The 23,651-nt window shown below is 42.6% G+C and overlaps 1 protein-coding gene across 1 annotated transcript in view; it reads left to right on the plus strand.

Annotated features, from left to right (window-relative positions):
- Positions 1-23,651, plus strand: part of Map3k5 (mitogen-activated protein kinase kinase kinase 5) — a 205,745-nt gene that overhangs the window by 139,719 nt on the left and 42,375 nt on the right. The window contains exons 12-17 of the mRNA XM_050159477.1: positions 1,486-1,535; positions 4,461-4,556; positions 7,628-7,709; positions 18,189-18,322; positions 21,004-21,131; positions 21,524-21,660. Coding sequence (XP_050015434.1) covers positions 1,486-1,535; positions 4,461-4,556; positions 7,628-7,709; positions 18,189-18,322; positions 21,004-21,131; positions 21,524-21,660 — 627 coding nt within the window. The remainder of the gene's footprint in view (positions 1-1,485; positions 1,536-4,460; positions 4,557-7,627; positions 7,710-18,188; positions 18,323-21,003; positions 21,132-21,523; positions 21,661-23,651) is intronic.

The raw sequence follows: 23,651 nt of genomic DNA on the forward strand, positions 1-23,651 counted from the left end.
ATCTGGCAGCCTTCTTTAATCAGGGAATCCAGGGTAAAGGTCATGGCCATCTGAACTAACATCCAGGCCCTATACCGGTCCGGTTAGGTAGGCTTAGGCATAAGACTCTCCCATCCATTGCTTCCCAATATGTCAGTTTGGGAGACGTCGAGATTTCCAAACATTTGGATAGAGAAAATAATCTGAGGATAATTATCTGATGGTTATTATGATATGCTTAATCATAATTGAGAGATAAATTTTCAATTTTGTAAAATATGGACTCGGTGAATCACCCATATCTGTCTATCACATAATAACCCAATTTTTATTTCAAACACTATTAGCATATTAAGCTTTTCATAAATGAGGTAATAATCCCTTAGAGTTGTAATAGGCACCCTGTACATGCATATACGGTTTCACACACCACACACACACAGTTTCTGGAGAAAAAAACACACCAGTTGCCAGTTTAATTGAAAAGTTTTACCTTTCCCAAGCTGGCTATGGTGCTATGTGTCTGGAATTCCAGCAATCAAGAAGCTTGCTGTGCGTGCCTTTGGTGACTCTTCATGGGAGGCCTTACCCTGTCTGAGAAGTGGGGATAAGGTGGGGGTGGAGTGAGAGGTGGGGAGGGAGGGGGAACTATATTTTGGATGTAAAATGGAGAAAAAAAACTTTTAAATAAAAAAGAGGCAATAAGAGGGCAAGTTCATGGCCAGACTGAACTACAGAATCTGCCCCCTCTCTCAGATTCAAAAGGGAAAAGATAATTAAAAAAGAATTATTTTTAAAACCTTACAAAGACTTTATTCAAATTAATTGGATTTTTTCTCAGAAAATGAACATTGTCTGTGGAGATAGCTCAGGTAGTATAGTGTTCTTCACAGGTGAGAGCTGAGCTCCACTCCCAGAACCAACATAAGAAAACCAGGTGTGGTGGTGTACTGTGCTCCTAGGCCTGGGGAGGTAGAAACAAGCAGATCCCCAGGTCCCAAGTGACAAGCTCCAGGCCAATGGAGAATGAATGGCATCAGAGGAGCCGCACGTGAGGCTGTCCTTTGGCCTCCACATGTGTGCTTCCAGATGTGTCCTCAGATGCACAAATACATACATGCATGGAAAATCACTGGCAAGTATAAAAAAAGAAAATAATTGCTGACTACAGCAATCTAATTGTTGTGATCACTTATTTATTTTTGTTTGTTTCGGTTTGGGTTTTACTTAAACTTAAAGCATAATAGTTACAACTAAAATTAAGGTTTACGTTTAATGACAAGAACGTTCAGGTTTTTTTGAAAGCTGTAGTCTTGAAGTAAAGGAATTCAGTAAACATGACCCTTGTGAGCTCAGAATGAAACGCAAACTCCCTAAGATAACTTGCTCATGAGGAAAAATGGATATGCTATTAAAACTAATAAAACTCAATTACTTTATGATGTTATTTTTCATGCGGACTACTTAATATTTTTTTGTAATTGCACTTCTTCTCCTGTGTTCCAGAAAGGCATACATGAGTGGAACTTCAGTGCATCCTCTATCAGGGGAGTAAGGTACGTTTCCCTGGGACATTCTGTGTGCTTAGAAGACATTCCTCTGAGATATTCATAACCCAGATAGAACTCTAAATCATAATTTAAATTGGGAAAACATTTCAGGGATCCTTCTTTGTTGTCAAGAGTCAGCCACAGCTTCTCTGCCCCTGTTATAAAGAGCACCTCGTCATCATGGGTCCTCCAACTGATATCGTGCTCATTCCTCCGGGCTAAATGTGAATTGATGTGGCAAAAAGGGAATCATGTGGAGGTCCTCTTCTGCTGGCTGACCTTTTGGTTAAGGCTGGAAGATGTCTTTCTGCCCTTTAGGTTACCAAGAGGTCTGCAGGACATCTCCCAGGTTATACCCGGGATCTCGTATTCATGTTGATGTATGATAGGGAATTCATGAAAATTTCCCCCAAGGTCACTGCTGATGCAATTGTGTTGTGAGGTCACAGTGACAAATTCGAGTCCAGTCCTCAAACCTTGTCATAATGCCAGTGGCTCAGAGGGAAAAAAAAAAAAAAAAAAAACAAGCTTTCTCCTGCGAATTAGAGATAAGGTCAGTGGTCAGAATTGGGTGTCAGCGGCTGAGTGTCCGGAACTTTGTCATATTAGAAGCCTGTGCCACACAACTCATTCACCCTGCAAACCGAATTGCGTTTACTACTGTTTACCCCCACATAATGGGAATGGGAGACAACAGACTTCTGCGGGCCAGTTGTGCAATATCCTGTTGCTTTTGCAATAGCTGTAATTGGCTTTGTTAGAGCCTGAACTGGCAGCACAGTGAGTCACCAATAATTTTAGTGTGCCCGGTAGAACAACTACCAGTTACCTCAGGAATGATCTGAATAGAAACAAGCGCGATTACGAGTCTGACTCACGACTTTCCAATCAATACCTTCTCAAATAAAGCTGTCTGCTCTTAATATTTAATCCTTAAACCACTCATTAGCGAGGTACTCTTTCTTTATTGCTGCCTTCTCCGGCAATCCATTTAGTACAGCAACAGTGTATTACACCTCATCAGCTCTGTTTTACGGTGATTTAGCTCTTATTAATTAGGCCTGGCAGGGCCTTGCCAACACTTCTTGTGACTCAATGTTGTGGATAGAGAATGCCTCCCTCTGGTGATGGCTGGTTTACATGTTGGGAAACTTGAGTTCTGGTCTGTGACTTCAAAGACAGCCAACTTTTCCTGGCTTCCTCCTCTATAAAGAAAGGATGACAAGCCAAGGGGCCATCCAACTAGGTCAGCAGTTTGCCTTGCGTCACCTCCGAGTGTGGCCAGCGCAAGCCAATGGCGTGTGTTGAGCACCAGCTGTGTGCCATATTGAGTCCTGTTCTGCTAAAGACAAAGACCTCTTGAATAACTCACAGTCAAGTGGGAAAAGGGGTAGCAAGCGCCTAACAATCAACGGCCACGTGATGCGAGATGAGTAGGCTAGGAATACATCCAGAGAGGAGCGTCATGAGGAGTCCTTCTGCCTGGAGTAGAAATAGTAAAAGCTAGAGGGGAAAGGATCTCATCTGGGCCTTAGATGATGACTTGAATCAGTGTTATAAGATTAAAAATATAAAGTCTGGGCATGCTGGAGAGATGGCTCAGTGGTTAAGAACATTGCCTGCTCTTCCAAAGGTCCTGAGTTTAATTCCCAGCAACCATATGGTGGCTCACAACCATCTGTAGTGAGGTCTAGTGCCCTCTTCTTGCCTGCAGGCATACACACAGACAGAACATTGTATATATAATAAATAAATAAATATTAATATATATATATATATAAAGTCTGGGCATGCTGGGACATGCCTACAATCCTTGTATTCATTGGGCTAGGGCAAGAGGATCATGAGTTCAGAGTCAGTCTGGGCTTTGTGGTGAGCTTGAAGCCATCCTAAGGCACACAGGAAGACCATGCCTAAAACCCCAAATGAAGCTGTGCATTCTAAAAGGAAGAAATAGCAGGTGCAGCGGTGATAATATGGCCTGATAGGTTATGTTCGTGGACCAAGTGAGGACCTTGGCTTGTTTTATCAATAAAATGTCTTAGACAGCAGGCACAGTCTCAACAGTCACAGGCTTCCATGCTCCAGTAGCTGAACTGAGTGGTTTGGCCTGTAAAACTTGAAATAATTTCCCTATCTGACCCATTACGGAAAACATCGGTCAACTCCTGACACAAACTAGCATGTCCTAACTCACCAACTCAGAACCGTTCACATTGTTCTAAAGCAGTGATTCTCAACCTTCCTAATGCGACAACCCTTTAATAGAGTTCTTCATGGTGTGGTGACCCCAACCATCAAACGACTTCATTGCTAATTTCTGGAATTTTGCGACTGTTATGAATTGTAATGTTAAGATCCAATGTTTTCCAATGGTCTTAGGCAACCCCTGTAAAAGGGTCAGTTGACCCCCACAGAGGTCACGATCCCCAGGTTGAGGATTGCTGTTCTAAAGGAAAGTACTTGCTAGGGCCACACCAAGGGCTGGGCCACATTGCTCTGCCCCTTCAGCTCTCCAGCTAGTGCAGCGACTCTGCCACCTGTACGAACTGCCTCCCTACCTCTGAAAACACTTCCCAGAGGCCCGGGATCACCGGGGCTAGCCAGCCAGCTGGCTGGCTTCCCTCTCAGCACAGGTCAGTGCTATGCCAGACAGGACGCGTGTCCATGCCAAACCCAACGTGTGGCGCATGTGAACTTCAGCGCCCCAGAGCAGCCCTGTTCTGCACATTTGTGTGGGAATAATACGTAATTTTAGTATTATGGTCCGGGGACTAGCAGTCTTGGAAGTGATCCTTATAACTTCTTGTCATAAGTGGCAGTGACATCACAGCAGGGTTGGGTATAAGAAATACCGATCTTTGCTTCGGCATTAGAGATGCGCGGAAGGGCTGGCACCTGTCTGAACAGAGTGGGGTTTGTTTGTTTCAGTATCTCCAAGTTTGAAGAGCGCTGCTGCTTTCTTTACGTGCTCCACAACTCGGATGACTTCCAGATCTACTTCTGCACAGAGCTGCACTGCAAGAAGTACGTGTCTGTCCTTCGCTTCCAGGGGCTGGTCCCACATGGCCACCGTTTTCAGGAAAAGCGAAAACCGATGGTGGAGCGGTTGTGCAGGCACCCATTATTATTATTATTATTACTATTATTATTATTGGTTTGGTTTTCTTTTGGTTTGTTTTTCAAGACAGGGATTCTCTGTGTAACAGTCCTAACTGTCCTGGAACTAGCTCTTGTAGACCAGGCTGGCCTTGAGCTCAGAGTTCCTCCTGACTCTGCTTCCCAAGTGCTGGGACTAAAGGCGTGCGCCATGACTGCCCGGCTAAGGCATTTTTAATATTGCTTTAGATGCATGTGGTATTGGATCTAGGATTTCTGTTTAACATCAGGCCCTTGCTTAGTCAGTGTATCTTACACAAATAAAACATTAGCTGAGGTAAATTGTTTAATGCAATGCCTCATTTTTAAAACGCTTGCTTACTGGAGATGAGTGCCAAATTTTCCGTGAGCAGATTATTCAGCATAAACTTACTCCTGTCTGCAATGGACACTCTTCACCCTACCTACTAGAAGAACTACCTGGTAAGCATAAATCAGCACCTGAGCCCCACTGCAGACCAGTTATACTGGATTCTCTCTGGTGGGTGCATAGCCTAGGATCTGGCCTATACCAGTAAAAGAGATAGCCTAAAAACCTATGACCATATTCTCCCCGGGTATATTTCTCTTAGTTAAATATTTCATATTCCCTTAGAACACAGTGGTGAGCAATAAAGTAGAGGAGAAGCGAATAGCCACTTAGAAGCCAAAACCTAGGCGGAAACCAGGCTGAACTTAGATTTTATTGAGGGTTGTCCTTTTTTTCAAATAATTGCCATAATAAATGTCTGATAGACTAATTCAGTAGACAGTATTTGTTCTTGATGCTCATCCCTAGCCTGGTATCGATTTTGATCTTTCATGAAATCAGATTAGATAAGTATGATTACCATCTTCCATAAAAGAAGAAAAAGAAATAGATTTTTAAAACTACCTTAATATCATATAATCAGTAAGGATAAAACTGGGGACTTGACCTAGGCCCATGCGAACTCGAATCCATGCTCCTGACGTATATAGCAGACCGCTGCCCCACGGTGCTATATTCTCTTAGGATGGTCATAGTGAGAAGTTTCCCATTAATGGCTGGTGTGTGTCTTCATCTCAGGTCTTAATCTTTAGCTGCAAAGCCATTTTAAAAGGTTCTTTTTTGCTTTCTTTCCCCTCTTAACTAACCTTACTTTTGTTTCTAACTCACTCAGATATTTAATCTTACTTAGGATTTACTCTTATTCCACCCAATCATGGGATTTTGTTTTGCTTTGTTTCCGTGCCAACGACCTCCAAGAAATGTGCTGTGGGAATGGAGAGTAAGAATTGGAGCGGGGGGGGGGGGGCACACAGTCAAAATATATTATATGAAAATAGTGTTTTTATTAGGCACAAGGGAACTCTGTAATTAGGCTACAGACTCCAAAATCACCTCATTCATTGGTTCCCATTAGACAGAGCAGCCCTTGGCCCAGGTGTCCAATGAGTGTTTGTTGAATGGGTGGAAAGATAAACTGAGGTACAGAAATAATTTCTGAATTGTATAGGTAATCTCATCACCTGATAGCCTGCTTTCTGTGCTTAGCCTTGCAAATAGCATGCCCTGTCTGTGATTGCCAGCAGCCCACGTATCCAGTGCATCCCTTAGTTCATGTGTCAACCACTGGTCTAAACTTTACTACTTTACTTAGAGGGTAAGGGACAAATTTATTCCTCATTTACATTACTGGGCTCTGAAACTGACTTCAGAAATAAAATCTAACAAGCATTTTAAAATGTCATCAAAAGAGAAGGTGGCTCACCGGGCAGTGGTGGCACGTGCCTTTAATCCCAGAACTTGGGAGGTAGAGGTAGATGGGTCTCTGAGTTTGAGGCCAACCTGGGCTATAGAACAAGTTCCGGGACAGCCAGGGCTACACAGAGAAACCCTGTCTTGATAAACAAACAAAAAAACAAAAAAAAAAAAATAAAAGGAAAACCAGAGAGGTGACTCTGTCTCCAAAGCACATATGAGCAGTCTGCCAAGGTCACATCAGTGTTTCAGACTGTCTTTATAGGATCTGCACATATAATGATGAAAGTGCTCAGGCAGGAGATTTAGTAACTGAGATTCACAGGTACTAGACATTCTGGAATAGCCAGAATAGGGCTATTTTGTTTATTTAATAACAATAGCAGGAACAAAACAGCATTAACGTTTATGAGTGCAGTGTTCTGCGTGTGTACTTTATAAGGATTTCTCTAAGTATCTTCCCAACCTTTGGAACAGGTACACCCCTGCTTTGCAATTAAGTACCCAGAGAAGTGGAAAACTTTGCCCACGTCACATAGAACCCAGTGATCTTGATTTGATAGCCAAGTCTACATTCTCAACATTTTTATGACTTTGTCTAACCCTTGTGTTCTAGGTCCAAGTTACATTTACTAGTATTTGCAGTCAGAAATCTCTAGAACAATCCTCCCAATCTGATATTTCTTTTTGTGCTTCCACCCCTACACCCCACAGCTCCCCAAAGCACATAGATAATCCTGGTGGTTTATTTGCCCAGAGACTCTTGGTTCTTAAATTTTGCTCTGAAGTCAATTTGGCATCTAATTACTTAACTAACAATGGTTGGGCTGAGAGTCTTTCTGCTTGAGAAAGCTGAGCCTATGATATTCATTGGCAAGCCCCATGGGGGCAACCCCACTTCCGGTTGCTCCTTAGCAGGGTGACCAACCAAGAGGCTGATCTCTGCTGGGCTGCCAGGTAGATACAGGTATTGTATTCACTAATATTCATGGGCCATTCAGAACTTTTTTATGAACAGGGCTTGTGTTCCACGACTGCCCCATTCCACAGACTGATGTAAAAGTTCTGAGCACTCTGGTGGCAGGTGGGGCTGAGGCAGGATGTTTGATGTGTTTGTGTCCTAAATGAATTCTCCACCTAAGCTATTGTTGGCTTGTGATGGGTTTACTGAGCAAGGTGAAGAAGCCTGCGCTATGAATGCCAACTCTCGTTGTAGGTTCTTTGAAATGGTGAATACCATCACGGAAGAGAAGGGCAGAGGCACGGAGGATGGAGACTGTGAAGGGGACTCCTTGGAGGTAAGGACTGGAATAAACTGCATTTTACAAATGAGCCATTGAAAACTGACTTTAAGGGGGACGGGCAGGGATGAGGTTCTTTGCCGAGGGATGAGGTGAATCATGGAGGCACTCCCTCAGAGTCTAAGTTTTCTCTTAGTAAGAGGGCCTGGAGAGATGGCTTAGCGGTTCAGAGGCGCTCTGCTCTTTCAGAGGACTGTGTTCAGTTTCCAGCACCCATGTCAAGAAGCTCACAACTGCCTGTAGCTCTAGCTTCTTGAAATTTATGTGTTAACATAAAGTAAAATTGAAAAGAAAAACAAAGTATAAACTAAAACACATGTATATGTACATTGTAGGTCATTTTGGTAATTTCATCCCATTCACTGAACTAAAAAAAAAAAAAATTAGCTGTTGCTTAGTAGAGGGACAGTTGAAAGAAAAATTTAATATACTAGCCAACCATTAATGCTGTCTGTGGTTAGATTCTGTGATTATCTAATGATTATGCAAATTTTATATCAATAAATAAGCCCTAGGCCTCTTAAAGCCATAGAAAGATGATAGTTCTAATTTGGAAAAACAAATTTCTCCATGTGTTATCTTGCTGGTCATAGATGTAGGAGATAATGGTACCTATTTGCATGACTTTTCATTCTGTACTTTTAGATTTGGGGATCAAAAGATTGTACTGGACTAGGTCTCTCAACTCCAGTTGGGGACTGGGAACTAATTTCGCTATAATGGACCACATAGCACAGGTTTAATTGCCTTAGATTTGTGATTCATTGGTCTACTCTTAGTCTCTTGTCATGTAAAAGGGAAGTACGTCATGTTGCAAAGAACTCTATTCAGTGTTAGCATATGGGGTTGGTGTTATGAAAGGCCCTTCTTGACTGGGCATGTCTATCAACAGCACCGTGACCAATTAACTAAGGAGGGGACTACTAATGTTTCTTCCTAGGAAGAGCCAGAGGGTTCCGCGAAATCAGCCAACCTCTCAAAAACCAGCATGCAATGTACTAATGCTCTAAGTCATGACAGTTCTCCCAGCGCACCCTTCTCCACTGAGCATGGGCAGACCAAGCTTGTGTGCTAGAAAACACCTGCCCCCTGAGTCTCATCAGAATAATTTAAGTCCTCTGACAAAGAATGATTTCTGTTGTATTCTCAGTGAGCTTGTACGGCCTTACCCAAGAATTCAAGCATCTTTTCTTTTAAGAGTTTGGACTCAGTTTTCCATTTTGCCTCATCTTATCATAGTTGCTCAATTAGCATAGCCTTCTTGAATGGTTAAAGTGATCTTCTGGACTGAAGGATGACGAGGTCTACCTGGGTCCTTCCTTTCAGTGCCTTTCCATAGCCATGGCTGAGCATCATTCAGCCTTAACTTACATGTTTGTATAGTGTTTAACTTTCCAATATATATTTGATGATGTTTCTTAAATATTTTTGACATTTCCTGTTTAAATTGTTTTTTTCAATTGCTAGTTTATTAAAATGAATTCCTTCACTTCCTGACCACAGACTTCTTCAAACTTCAGCCCATGTATGAAAAACTAAAAATAATTCCTTTTCTTTTCAACCTCTATACTGCATAAGAATTGTCTTAGAGATCATTTTTAAACAATGGTTGGAATTTGTATGCACAGCAACTATTTTGTATTTGCTTCAACTGGAATTCGATTATTCATGAAGCCTTTTTGAGTGCCTTATCTCAACAAATAGAAACTCTTGGGAGAGGTGGTTGACCAAGAGATTGGGAAATATGACTTACCAGGAGATTGGGAAAAAATGGCTGACCAGAAGGTACTTCTTAATGTCTTTATCTTCACTTAGGACATTGTCAACATTCCACAGATAATGTTAATGTGGTTCCATAAGCTTCAATCTGCCAGCCCCAGATCTCCTGACATTTAAAAAACTTCTTAGAAATCAGAGTTAGAATCTTTCTCATTTCAGTAACAAATGATGGGACGGGTACAAGCTGCTTCTGCTTGTGACCAGCTCTCTCCTGTTCACAGTTGAATCTATTCCCACAAGTTCTCTGAACTGGAGACAAGAGCCCTGCGTTCTGGTTCTGATTTTGCCAGTTATCAGCTTTGTTTTATGCCCCTGCTTGTCTAAGATAATTTCATCCCTTAGAGTTGAACAAGAAGGTCTTAACTGTCTTTTCTCAGCTTTAAGTTTTGAAATAATTCTCCAGATTCATACTCTGGTGGTTTGAAAAAAAAAATGGCCCCCAAAGGGAGTGGGGGTGTGGCCTTGTTGGAGAAGGTGTGTCACTGTGGGGGTGGCTTTGAGGTCTCTTTTCTCAAGCTTCCCTCAGTGTGACAGTTAACTTCCTGTTATCTCTGAGTCAAGATGTCGGACTCTCAACGCCAGCACCATGTCCACCTGCACACTGCCATGCTCCCCATTCTGATAAGAATGAACTGAACCTCTGAAACTCCAAGAAAGCCACCTCAATTAAATGTTTTTATTTAAAGGTGTTCCCGTGGTCACGCTGTCTCTTCACAGCAATAAACATCTCTTAAGACACTACCAACTGTCCAAGGTTGTTTCAAAGATAGCATGATATCGTGTCTCAGGGGACCTTCCTGTCCTTATACAGCAGTATTTCCTTTAGATTCAGGGCCATACATTTTGACTCAAGGCTGTGTTTTTTTCTAGAAGGGTTATGAGCCCATCTTCCTAGTAATTTAATGTGTTGGTTTACAGTGAAGTCTTCAAACCATTGAGTATAGCTAGCCATTAAGGTTTGAATGCTTACTACCTATGATCCCTGTATTCTATTGCTTGCCTTGTAATACATCCCTGTAGAGTGAGGGTGGTTGCTCCATAATCTTGTCCAGATACCTGAGAGAGATCCAACCCCAGTCACTTACCTTTCCTGCCTTTCCTCTTGTCACCCTCAGAGACCTCCAGTTCAGACTTAATCCTGGGGCTCTCCAAGTTTTTTTTTTTCCACTTTTTGCTGCTCTTTGTAGAAGGACTGCAAAAATCGTTGTGTTTCTTGCGGTCGTGCTCAAATATCTGACAAGAAGCAACTCAAGAGAAGGAGTCCTAGGGGATGAAGTCTATAAGGTGTGCAGTATTTTTTTTTTTCGGTGGGGTGCATGTCATTCTAGGGCATGCAGTCCATCATGGAGAGGAAGACATGGCGGTGGAAGCAAGAGGAAGAAAGTAGACAGGAACTTCATGTCTGCTGTAGTGACCTGCTTCTAACAGAAAAGTTACCGAAGGTTCCACAATCTTGCAAGAACAACCCTATGAGCCAGGAACCAAGTATTTAAACATATGAGCCCATGGGGATAATTTCATGTTCAAACCCAAGAGGGAGGTCTCTGGATCATGCAGTGTCCCTAACTCTCTCTATGTATTTTCTCAGTCCACCCTGTGGTCTAACCATTCCATGCCCTTCCCTGACCCATGCTTCCCAGCCGTTGACAAGTGTTGCAGCTGTCACGCCTGGTCGCCATATCTTTCTGACATGTTTCTCTTTAAATCGTTTTTAACCTCTCCCATTTCTCGCTTGGCTCTGTTTCCATTGAGTTTTTACCTGGTTTTCTGCCCCGACTTTGCCCACTGTATTGTTTACCATGCAGCAGTACACCCTGAACTATCAAGAGCTAACACAGGCCCCTCTCTATCACACATGTGTGCCTTTGTACCTCTCTTTGACGCATCAGCTGGCACAGGACTGAGGCGTCAGACCAGCATGCTTTGTGAACTTGTCTCTATGTTGTTCCCAGTGAACACGGGGAGAAAGCTGGCCCCTTGTGGGTGGAGCGGGGACAAGCTCCATGAAAGAACAGTTTCCTGCATGGTGATGGAAGACCTTACCATTCCTCTTTCTGTTGACTTGTAAACAGAGACTCAACATCGATTTGAAGTGATCATGTGACAAACTGGTTTGTTTCCTTTAAGATCCCGTTTCTGTTTTTGTGCCAATCTGAAACGTGAATGTACAGTTAGATATCTGAAAAAAAGTCTGTCCTTTAAAGTATTGTTGAGCTGTGGTGTAAGAGCAGCATCAGCTCGATAATTATTCATTCTGTCATACTTTTTTTCCTCTACCATTTTAAGTTCTGTACCTAGGGGCCTTGAGCTGACAGAAGGCAAGGAAAGAGGAGGAGGTACAAAGCTTTAGTGATAACCGATTTAAAAAAAAACCATGTAAGATGCCCAGAAGTGACTTTCTAGACAGCTAGAGTTCAGTGTGGATGTACATCTGTCTCCTTAATAAATGTGAAAAGGCACTAATACAGAATACAAAATACATTAATACCCTTTGTCTCTAGGTCCCTTGTCAGTGCAAGGACTGGGGGATCGCTGATCTGTTGTTTGTTCTTGCCACTCAGATCTTCCCTGCCAGCTCTCTTGCCATCTCAGTTTAGATTGTTCTGGGCAGTCAACAACAACAAAAAAGCACGATTCAACATGTATTCCCACCTTTGTTTGAGATGCAGCTCCCGTCTCCCTTAGCAACAACCTGGCTTGCTAACCTATTGCCATGGAAATAGAACACAAATTTTTTTTTTATTTTTTTTTTAGAACACAAAATTTATAAGCAGTGTAACCATGCCTTCAAAAGGCCTCCCTTCTTCCCCACCCCCGTCTTTCTTTCCACATTCGTCATTGGACAGGTTGCTTAGATTATCCCCGATGTTTGTTTCAGGTCCCCCACCCTCACATCCCTACCCAGGCAGATTTCCCTGGACTGGACATCCTTCCTCCCTAGATTAAGCACCTAGCATGGGTGTATTGTCTAATATAGCTCTGGGTATTCACAGTGATGCTCAGTGTTGCCATTAAGCAGCTGATCCCTCCTTGCCCTTCTGGGTACTCAGCCCCCATTCTAAGCTCACTCTTCTGTCTGTCATGTAGATAATTCCCAGTCCTTACAGAATAGCCAGCTACCGCCCATCTCAGTGTCCTTTCAGAACTGACTTTTTGATTTATGTCTTTATTTTGTAAGAATAGAAAAATAAGTAATAAGGCATCAAAAAAGCAATTGCCATTGAGGTGGTTTATTTTAATCATACTTTTTTACAAGATCTGATTTTTATTTATGACTGCTTTTTAACTATTATTATTATTATTATTGCCAAGTAGGAGATGCTTTAACAAAAGTAGTCTTGGGATGCTTAAGTTCCTGAGAAAAACTGAAAGTCAAGTGGCCCCACCGCCTACATGTTCTTCTTTAGACTAAATCAGTGGCCCCACCTGCATACATGTTCTTCTCTAGAATAAATCAGTAGCCCTGTGGCAAATACACTTGCAACCAAAGCTAAACTGATGCTGAACCTTCTTTTTCTTTCCAGACAAGGTCTCACAGCCCAAGCTGGCCTCAAATTATAGTCCAGGCTGCTTTTGAACTTCTGACTCTCCTGTTTCTACCTCCCAACCTGATACTGACTCCAAATCATTTGCCACCTTATTTTCAAAGTTGTTGCTATATCCCAACTTAGTTATTAAGCAAATAGTTACTGAGTGCCCTCTGCCAAGGAACTAAGATGAGCAATTATGACGTAAACAAGTGGGAAAGACAGGGCTTGGCATGCACCACACCGTGGGTTCATTCCCTAGCAAAATGGTGATGCCCATGACCAAGGGAAAAGAGAAAGCCTTGGAAGCATGTCAGGCCATCTTGAGAGGTCAATGAATGGTTGCTGAGCTTGTGCCTGCAGCACAAGGGAAGAGCCACTTCTGGGGTCATCCCCGCTGGAAGAGACTGAGGAAAAATGGCAGGAAATAGGGAGCAAGTGGCCAGAAGGATGATCATGCTGTGCCAAGGAGTTTGTACCTATCCCTGAAAACAGCCAGGAGCCAAGAATGCAGAGCTGGCAATCCTAACATGGACGGTCACTTCAGAACTTTGGATATTTCAAAGTTCAAAGTCATCCTCCTAATCTTATTAGAGAAGAAAGCAACAAGTGTTGAGGGAACAGGGATTGGTGGAGACTTCAGAAGTAAGGCTTGTCCTGAGGTACTAGCATTAGGACAAAGATGTACCCTGGTACTGTGAGTCCGCACAGAGGAACCCTCATAATATCTATCAATGGCTTTGGTGTAGGGAGTAAGGGAAGGAAAGATTGGAGTCTGAAAGGTCAAGGTTACCAGGCATGTGTTTGAAAACGTGAGGGGGTGGTAAGTGGGAACAGACAGCACACTGAAACATCCTCACGATGCTGGTCTTGAAAACAAAATACTCACTTTTTAGTTATGTGCGATGGGGTTCCCTATAGCATGTTGTTTTAGTTACTGTTCTATTTCTGTCAAGAGACGCCATGACCAAGGCAGATTTATAAAAGAAAGCGTTTATCTGGGACTTGCTTACAATTTTAGAGGGTTATTCTATGACCATCATGGTGGGAAGCAGAGGGGTGGGGGGGTCTGTTGTAGGCTTTTGGAATGTTAAAAGTCTACTCCTAATGGCTCAGCTCCTCTAACAATGCCATGCCTCCAGCAAGGCCAAGCTTCCTAACCCTTCCAAAACCAGCTCATCAGCTGAGGACTAAGCATATGAATCTGTGGGCCTACAGGAGCCATTCTCATTCAAACCACCACACAGGGATAGTGGGGAGACCGCAAACTCTTGATTTTGAAGATCCAGCTTTAAGCCACAACTCGATATTTTTATTGGAAAGAGACTTCTGGCCCTATGTAAATTAATGGTGATCATATGCCTCTCTCACTATGAAACACGGACTTCTGGAGCGCAAGTGAGGAAGGCGATTTGAATCTTTTTTCTTTTGAGTTTTGAAGTCCTGTAATAATATAAACTGTTGACGGTTCTCAGGCTGGTGTATAGGTTTGTTTCTCTGAGAGGGACAGTGGTGAAGTTGAGCATCTTTGTTAGTGGGATCCCAACCAGCACAGCACAATGTTACTAGACTCTAGACCACAGGAATGGGGTGTGGCAACAAACTCTTCGGTTGGTATTGTTGAGCTAGTCTTTTTGCATCTTTACCAGATCCTGTTTCATGTTCCAAGTCTGGGCAGATGGCTGCATGATCCCTGATGCTCATCACATGCCCACCCTCACATTCGTCTTCTCCCTGATCATCTTTAGAAAGACTGTCCTTTTTCTCCACATTGGGCGTTTATTACTAGCATGGGAAGGCTCTTTTGTGTAGCTCTGGTACCTCACGATGGATGCTCAGCATTGCCATCAAGAAAACGGACACCTTTTCGGAATTTGCCCTGTGTCCAAGAGATATGACCCAGCTGCCTTCAACTAGGGCTTTAAAACCTGTCAGAAACAACCTGGGGCTGATGCCAGCATGGGCGGTTGGGTCGCCAGAGTCTGATTACCCTCCTGTCTTGGTCATTTGTCCTTTTTATTTTTTACTTTATTTATTTGAGACAGGATCTCATTTAGTTCAGCATGACCATTGAACCCTGTTTTTGAGGATGACCTTGAAGTTATGATCTACCTCCCAAGCTGGTAGATCATATCATCCTGCCTCTTTTTAATATTTGTTTAGTGTGCATATGTTGTGGTTAGAGTTAATATTGCTGTGATGAAACACCATGACCAAGAGCAAGTTGCGGAAGAAAGGGTTTATTTGGCTAACGCTGCTACATCGTAGTCCATCACTGAAGGAAGTCAGGACAGGAACTCAAGCAGAGCTAGAACCTGGAGGTAGGAACTCATGCAGAGACTATGGACGGGTGCTGCTTACCAGCTTGCTCAGTCTGCTTTCTTATAGAGCCCAGGACCACCAACCCAGGGATGGCACCACCACCATGGGCTGCCTCCCCCCATTAATCACTAATTAAGAAAATGCCCTCCAGACTTGCATGCAACTTGATCTGATGGAGCCATTTTCTCGGTTGAGACTCCCTTCTCTCAGATGACATTGGCTTGTGTCGAGGTGACATTAAACTAGCCAGCGCAGTGTATATGCCCAAGAGAGCATGCAGCTGCCCCCAAATGGAGATCAGCAAAGAACTGGAGTCTTTCTGTCACCTTCACCATGTGGGACTGAACTCCAGTCACTTGGGCCTCCACGGTTAAGTAGGCTTGTTCCCGGGATCATCTTGCTAGCCCTATGCTTCTTTTTATAATCTGTTCTGTCATTGGTATTTTATTTAGTATTTTATCATTTTCCTGTATCCTGAGTCTGAATTTGTTTATCTCCTATTTAAGGCCCAGTTTCTAGAAGTTACATTTGATTGTTACAAATCTCTCTAGTCGGTTTTATTCTTTCTTATTTTTAAATGTCTCAATTTATATCTTTATGTAGTATTTTTCAGTTTCTGAGCCATTAAAGTTTCTACTTCAAATTTCTGTGCTACAATTAACCAGGTATGGTGGGTAGCACGGTAGCACACACCTGTAATCTATCCTAACAGTCAAGAAGTAGAGGCAGGGGAATTATGAGCCCCAGGCCAACATGAGCTACATAGCAAAACCCTGTCTCGAGCAAAATATCTGTTAGCTATATGCATTTTAAAAAGTTCTGTTAAAGCCTCATTACCTGTATTTGTCTCTTTTTCTTTATAAGTTTGTTAGCAGTGCTGTGTGTATTTCAAGGCCATTTTCTTAATGAACATAAAAATACATGACCATAATCGTCTTCATGAACGATGCATTGGCATTTAATGTTAAATGTTCTGGCTTTTATGAACAGTGGGATCTGTTTCCTAATGCTTTGGCTGGCTTTTGGGAACCTGTGCCTCAGACTGTTTTGCCTTGCCCAGCCTTAGTACAAGGAAGGTACTTAGTCTTACTGCAACTTGATATCCTGTGTTTTGTTGATACCCATGAGAGGCCTGGCCCTTTCTGAACAGAGGAGGAGTGAATTGGGAGGGGGAGGTGCAAAGAGAAGTGGGGGGGAAGGAATGGGAGGACAGGAGGAGGGGAAAATGTAGTCGATATAAAATAAATTTATTAATTAAAACCTTTTTCTGACTTTTAAATGTAAGAAATTGTTTTCTTTTTTTAAAACAATAGCACAGGGGTTTTTTTATAAATATTTTATTTATTTATTATGTATACAATATTCTGTCTGTGTGTCTACCTGCAGGCCAGAAGAGGGCATCAGATCTCATTTCAGATGGTTGTGAGCCACCATGTGGTTGCTGGGAATTGAACTCAGGACCTTTGGAAGAGCAGGCAATGCTCTTAACCACTGAGCCATCTCTCCAGCCCAATTGTTTTCTTTTTTAAAGCAGACAGCAGAGATCACTCCATAAGGCAAGTCTATTGCCAAATCTGCACTGCAGATAGCTGTAGACAGCAAGGGGCTTTCCCCTTCCTGTCTGTAGCCCCTTTCTGGGTTCCCCAGTGACACAGCTTGATCACTGAAGGATCCTAAATGCTTCGTTTCCTGTCCAGGGCCTGAGTCTTGCCTTTCTGTGCACTGCACCTTTTGGTGTGCCTGCCGCCTCCAGGTCTGAGGTGGCCTCTACATCGTGTTCTCTGTCCCCATTAACTTTGTGATTCAGTCTCCATATTTGACCAGTATGCATGACCCTTAGGAGCTCGGGAGTGTACATGTTTTATTTTTACATAAAAGATCAAAAATGCCCTCTGTTTTTCATTTTTTAAAATCCCTTGGGGGATTTTCAGTCTTGCTTCTGTCCTGCGTCTGTGGCCCACTTTCATTCCTGGGAGTGCTTCTCACTGCTTTTGTCTCGTTTTGATACACCAAACCAACAAAAAAACAAAAGTGACCTTGGAAGAATGACTTTTCCATCACTCACACCTCCAACTCTTCTCCTTCTCCAGCCCCTTCAGGTGCTTTTATTGCCCTGGCACAAAGGAAGTGCTTCTGTACTCACCCTCAGCTGAGTACCAGGGACAAGATTATAAGAGGTGGTGGACATTAACAGATGTAGTGCCAGGCAGCTGGTGAAAATCGGGACCCAGTGGAGGAAATATTGTGGTGGGCTCCTAGAGAGGCCCTGGCACCCTCAACCATAAAGCTAGATGGTACTTGTCAAGAACACGCTACCTGTGTTGTGTTGACAGCGTCTATTTTTTTTTATTATTATTCTTACAGGAGTTGTTACTTATTAAAAAATAGTTTTTGGAATTTTTCCTATTTTCATTAATTTTTAATTATCATGCAAAATAATGGGTTTCGTTGTGACATTGTCATCATTAAATCATTATACTTTGTTTCTGGAGCTGGAGAGGTGGCTCAGGATAACCCCAACCTTCCTCTTCCTACTTTAAGGTCCTTTTCTCCCCACTCACAGTTCTTCCTTCTGCTTTCATGGCATCTGTATTGTATTGCTCACTCTTGTTCCCCTGGGAATTCCATCTTACTAATTCACTTGTAAAGCCATGTTAAAATAAGGAAAGTATTTGTGAAAAGACTTGGTGTTCTCTGGTAGTACCTGAAATCCCAGCACTTGGGAAGTAGAGGCCAGAGGATGGTAAATTCAAATTCAATTCGGACTATAAAACAAGCCCCTCTCTGAAACCTAAAACGGGGTTTTCCGCTCACGTCTCACTCTTCTGCCCCCCATCACCCTTTGCAGTATGACTACGAATACGACGAGAACGGTGACCGAGTCGTGCTAGGGAAAGGCACGTACGGGATCGTCTATGCAGGTCGAGACCTGAGCAACCAGGTCAGAATTGCTATTAAGGAAATCCCAGAGAGAGACAGCAGGTATGGTGATGGTCGCTAATGGAAGCTGTATTCTAAAGTGCTTGGCGTTGTGAATAGTGTGGCAGAAAGTACTTGGTGATCATCTGACTCTTGGAACTGTCTGGAAACTCTACTATGTTGGTTCCATCTCAGTGTTTCTGTTCGTTTAGTGATTTGTTTGTATAAAACTTGGCTGGGCGGGGGGGGAGAAAAGACTTGAAGGTAAGGGAATGGCTTTCAAAAAGCAGAAAAGAGGATGTGGTCCTATGTGTGATGGCCATGGGTCTTGTTGGATCAAGGTGGTTCATAACAAAAAGAGATGGAGAAGCAATGCAGCCAGAGCTTCCAGTGTCATGTAAAGAACTGCAACATCTTGCTCCTCCAGCAAGCAGATCACTGAGCAAACTGAGAAACCAACAGCCCCTTTAAGCTCCACCAGGGAAGACAGTCAACTGCTCCCTGAACTAGAAAGTTAGAGAAGAGGCAAACGCAGCCAAGTCACAACTGGAGGAGAACCTCCACGGGAAGGGAAACAGTGTGGGCTAGAGAACCCGAACTCTGGCTAACAAATTGCTGGAGGCTCAGTGTGGAGGAGTCCGGAGGGTTAAGAATCTCAGGGGATACCTCTTGGGCAGCCCTACACTTCTGAGTTTTATTCTATAAAGTTTTTTTTTCCCACACGTTCATTTTGAATATAAGAGAAAATCCATTGTGTTCTTTGCAGAGGAAAGGAAATAATTTTAAAATATGTCAGAGGAGTTTAGTCTTTTCTTCTAGGCCCATTCTATACATAATAGGGCCTTGCATAAGATGGAATCACTTGTAGGAAAAAAAAGTCATCCTGGGAACTGAATAGCTCCGATAGCAGGATTTCCTTTCTCTCTACCCCAGGGGTACTACATGAGGCTTTGTGTTTGCAACTGGTGATTCCTCTCCCAACCTTCTATTTCTGGCTATGACTTCTTTTAGGACTTCTGGTAGCACTCCTACAATCATGGAAGATAAAACTGGATTATTCGTTAACCTTCCTTGACCATATTTTAATGCAGGCTCCATCATGAGCTCGTTTTGGCCATCTTCCTCGCCACCCTCCAGTAATGGTGATGATAGGTCCCACGTTCCCTGAACTCCCTGGGTAACCTGTGTGCCAGCTCCACTTGTAAATCTACAGGCATCTCAAAGTTAACGTGGCTAAAACAACATATAGAGGTTCAGTGAATTGTCGCTACCCGATTGCTACAGTACTCTTTAGCCACATCCCTTCCTTATTCCACAGGTGGACTTAATGCATTTTTCAAATTATCTTGCACATTAGGTTTACTCAGATGCTACTATACACACAAAGCATACTAACAACAAAATAAATTCCCTTGGTTCCTGTCCGTAATGGTACAGTCAGTACAAGTTTTTGAAAATGCCTGCAGGGTGGGCCCTTCCCTTAAACAGTCAGTGCGGGGCAGCTTCCTGTTAAGTGTGCAGAGATTGCAGGGAAGTGTTTGAAGAGATAGCAAACAGGTACTTCAGTCCATGTGCCCTAGAAGAAATCTGGATATTCTCCTGGAAAAGACGGTCACCAAGGAGAATCACTAAAGGATGTGGTGGCTGCAGTTGATGCAGAGTGGGGTACACTTGCTCCCCGTCCACAAACAGGAATCTAGCAGCAGCCATGAATAAGGAAGTCCTCTCCGCCTTGGACTCCATGCAAGAACAATGACCCAAAGTCAACCAGCTGCTTTTTATACCACACTGTTTTCTCATTCCTGCTTAAACTATGTTAAACCTGAGCTGTTCTGCCATGGCCAATAAAGCTCATGTCTGTTTGGACCAGATGGTGTCACGATTTACCAGAGAAAGCCGGTTAAATCATTGCAAGTTGATTTGTTGAAATCTTATTATTTGATCAACTGTGTAATAACTACACAAGTACTCATTGATCGTGGAATTCTTTGGCATCTATTAGATTTATAGTACTTCATATAGCTGTCAGAAGTATGGTACTCCTCCAGAAATATAAAAAATACTATTAGAATTTGATAGTCATCTAGAATAAGCAAATGATTTTGAACTCTGGTTTACACCTGGTCAGGCAAAATGATGACATCGTAGGCTTTCTGAATTTGGAAGGTAAGGGTTTTGAATCCGTGAACTGAAAGCACTATAAATGGTTTTGTGGTTTCTGCTAAAAAGTTTGTGGGCTTTTGGGAAGTTTCAGATGAACATTAAAGATACTGGGAATTTTTTCCTTCCTGAACAAGAACCTCCTGAAATAGTAGTTCTGTTGCTGAAGCCGGTGGAACCGGTTGCCATGCTGATGTGGAAAGTCGGCTTTGTGGATGGTATCCAATCTCCTGGATTCATGTCTTAAGTCTGTCACCAGCTTTATGATCTTGGATAGTCCTTCTCTCTATGTGTTACTTCTCTTGTCTGTAAAATTGGCATCCCTACTAGTACATTTAGTTAAAAGAAATGAGTTAGCATATACAAGGAGCTGTGAACAGTGTTTAACACTTTTCTCCTTGCCCTGCCACAACTGCGTTGCCAGAGTTCACGAGAAATAAAGACCTTAGATGGCCTAAGGATTAGATGGTCATTGATTTTGTTTATGGGTGCAATTTAGCTGCCATTTTCAATGTGCATTGCTTAAATTAATACTCTAAAGTCTGGCTGAATGCTTAGCCTGTTGACATTTACACATCTTCCAGATACTCCCAGCCCCTGCATGAAGAAATTGCCTTGCACAAGCATCTGAAGCACAAAAACATTGTCCAATATCTGGGCTCCTTCAGCGAGAACGGCTTCATTAAAATCTTCATGGAGCAAGTCCCGGGAGGTAAGATCCACTCTCCTTGCTTTCAGAAATGCAAATTTCTAAGGCCTGGGAGAAGGCTTAACTGCATGGAATTATTCCTGTTGAAAGAAGGTTACACAGGTGACATTGCCTTTATGCTTATTAGCAGATATTAAAGAGAATTTGAAACTATTCAGCTTCAGTCATCGTGACTTGGATTAAAGCTAGCAATTGGGCATCCTTTTACTTAGACTGTGTTGCTGATGGCTGCCTTCAGAGTAGGGATATTTTCATATTCGTGTTTGAGTCCAGGTAACTAGAGTAGTTTCTGCCCTGCCGTGAAGAGCCACTGCAGTCTGGATCGACTCGTGTCCCATTATTAATATGCGATAAGGAGCTCGGATGAGTTTTACCCACATTTTCTTATTTTACAGGAAGTCTTTCCGCTCTCCTTCGTTCCAAATGGGGCCCATTAAAAGACAATGAGCAAACCATTGGCTTCTATACAAAGCAAATACTGGAAGGATTAAAATACCTTCATGACAATCAGATAGTTCACCGGGATATAAAGGTAGGGTGCCCCGTGATTCATACTCCTGGGGTCCTTTCTGGGTGATTATTTTGTTTGAAAATACTAGGTTGTGTTCTGAGTGTGAAGGAGGAATAAGGAAATCATGGCCGTAGCAGAGCTGTCAGTTCTGGTCCACGCTGCAGGTATGTTCGTGTTATCGTCTTCCATGAGGAGTGGCCGGCCTTCTTTCCCAGGGAAGCCAGTAGACTTCTAAGAGCACTGTGGGGTGAAATGCAATGTCCCCAAACAAAGCAGAACATGGTCTCTTGCGGGATAGCTGCCAGGCCTATTAATCCTTATACAAATTTCTAAAATAAAAACTTTAGCTTTTCTTGAAAAAGAAAATTAAAAACTAATAAAACTTGTTTGGGCGGGCAGGGACTGGAGAGATGGCTCAGAGGTAAGAACACTGGCTGCTCTTCCAGAGGTCTGAATTCAATTCCCAGCAACCACATGGTGGCTCACAACCACCCATAATGAGATCTGGTACCTTCTTCTGGCCTGCAGGCATGCATGTAGGCAGAACAATGTATACATAATGATTAAATCTAAAATAAAAATCTTGGGTTTTTGAAATTAAAATATAATTACATCATTTTTTCGCTTTCCTTTCTCTCCAGCCCTTCCCATATACCCTCCATTGCTGTCTATCAAATTCATGGTTTCTGTTTCTTTAATTGTTGAGATAAATATCCCTAAATATATAAATATAATCTGGTTAGTATGTGTACTGTTAATTGATTTCAGGGTTGACCACTGGTCTTGGATAACCAATTTGGGGGCTCTTTCTGGGGGAAGACTAATTCTCCTGCTGGCTCTCTTTAGTTGCCTGTAGTTCTTTGTCTGGTGTTGGCACCCCATGAGATTCCCTGTCGCACGTATAATAAAAACCCAGAGACAGATATTGGGGTTCAACCTGAAGATCAGAAAAGCAAAGCGTCCAACCACTAGAGAAATCTTTTACCTCTACCAAATCTTCAGACCGAATGGGCGAGATCCTGTTTCCAGGAATCCTCAGACTACACACTCCCCTGAGTTCCTATCTCTCCCCCTCATAGTCTTCTCTTAGCACAATCATACTGCTTCTGTCTCTACCTTCCTGGTGCTGGAATTAAGGGTGTATGACTCCCAAACACTGGGATTAAAGATGTGAGCCACCACCACCTGGATCTGTTTCTAGATTGATCTTGTGTAGCCCAGGGTAGCCATGAACTCACAGAGAGCCGCCTGCCTCTGTCTCCTGAGTCCCTGAGATGGATGGTGTGTTGTTGGAGACCTCTAGTTTGTTTTCCAGCCACCCAACTTGAAATAATCACACAGAAATCTGTATTAATTGCAGTACTGTTTAACCATTAGCTTAAGCATATTTCTGGCTAACTCTTACATCTTAAATTAACCCATTTCTATTAATTTGCGTATCACCACGTGGCTGTGGCTTATTGGCAAGGTTCTGCCGTGTCTGTCTCCAGCAGTAGCTACATGGCTTCTCTGTGACTCCACCTATTCTCTCTATATATCTTTTCCAGTCTGGCTATATTCTGTTTAGCCATTAGCCAAAAGCAGCTTTTTTTATCTATTAACCAATAAAAGCGGGACACAAACAGAAGGAATTCTTACACCATTTTCCCTTTCCTCTTTAAATAAAAAGGAAGGTTTTAACTTTAACATAGTAAAATTACATATAACAACAGGTATCAAGCAAGAATTACAGTTACAATATTTATGTTTTATCTTTTATCATAACTAATGAAAACTATAATTATAATTATCTATTCTTCAACTCCTTCAAAGACTCCAGAAGGATATAATGTTACCTAAGTAAACAGGAAGTGCATTGTAAGCAACTTCCAAAACTCTAAAATTGGCAGAGACATCCCACTGCCTGGACAAATCACCCAAAGTAACATTTCAGGCAGTCATCTTCAGCCTACAGGCCCATAATATCCAGCAGATTTTTCCATGAAGCAGGACATTTCAAAGACAGTTCCACC

Source organism: Alexandromys fortis, unplaced genomic scaffold (assembly GCF_014885135.2).
Source record: "Alexandromys fortis isolate MF-2015 unplaced genomic scaffold, M_Fortis_MF-2015_v1.1 scaffold_107, whole genome shotgun sequence".
Lineage (NCBI taxonomy): Eukaryota > Metazoa > Chordata > Mammalia > Rodentia > Cricetidae > Alexandromys > Alexandromys fortis.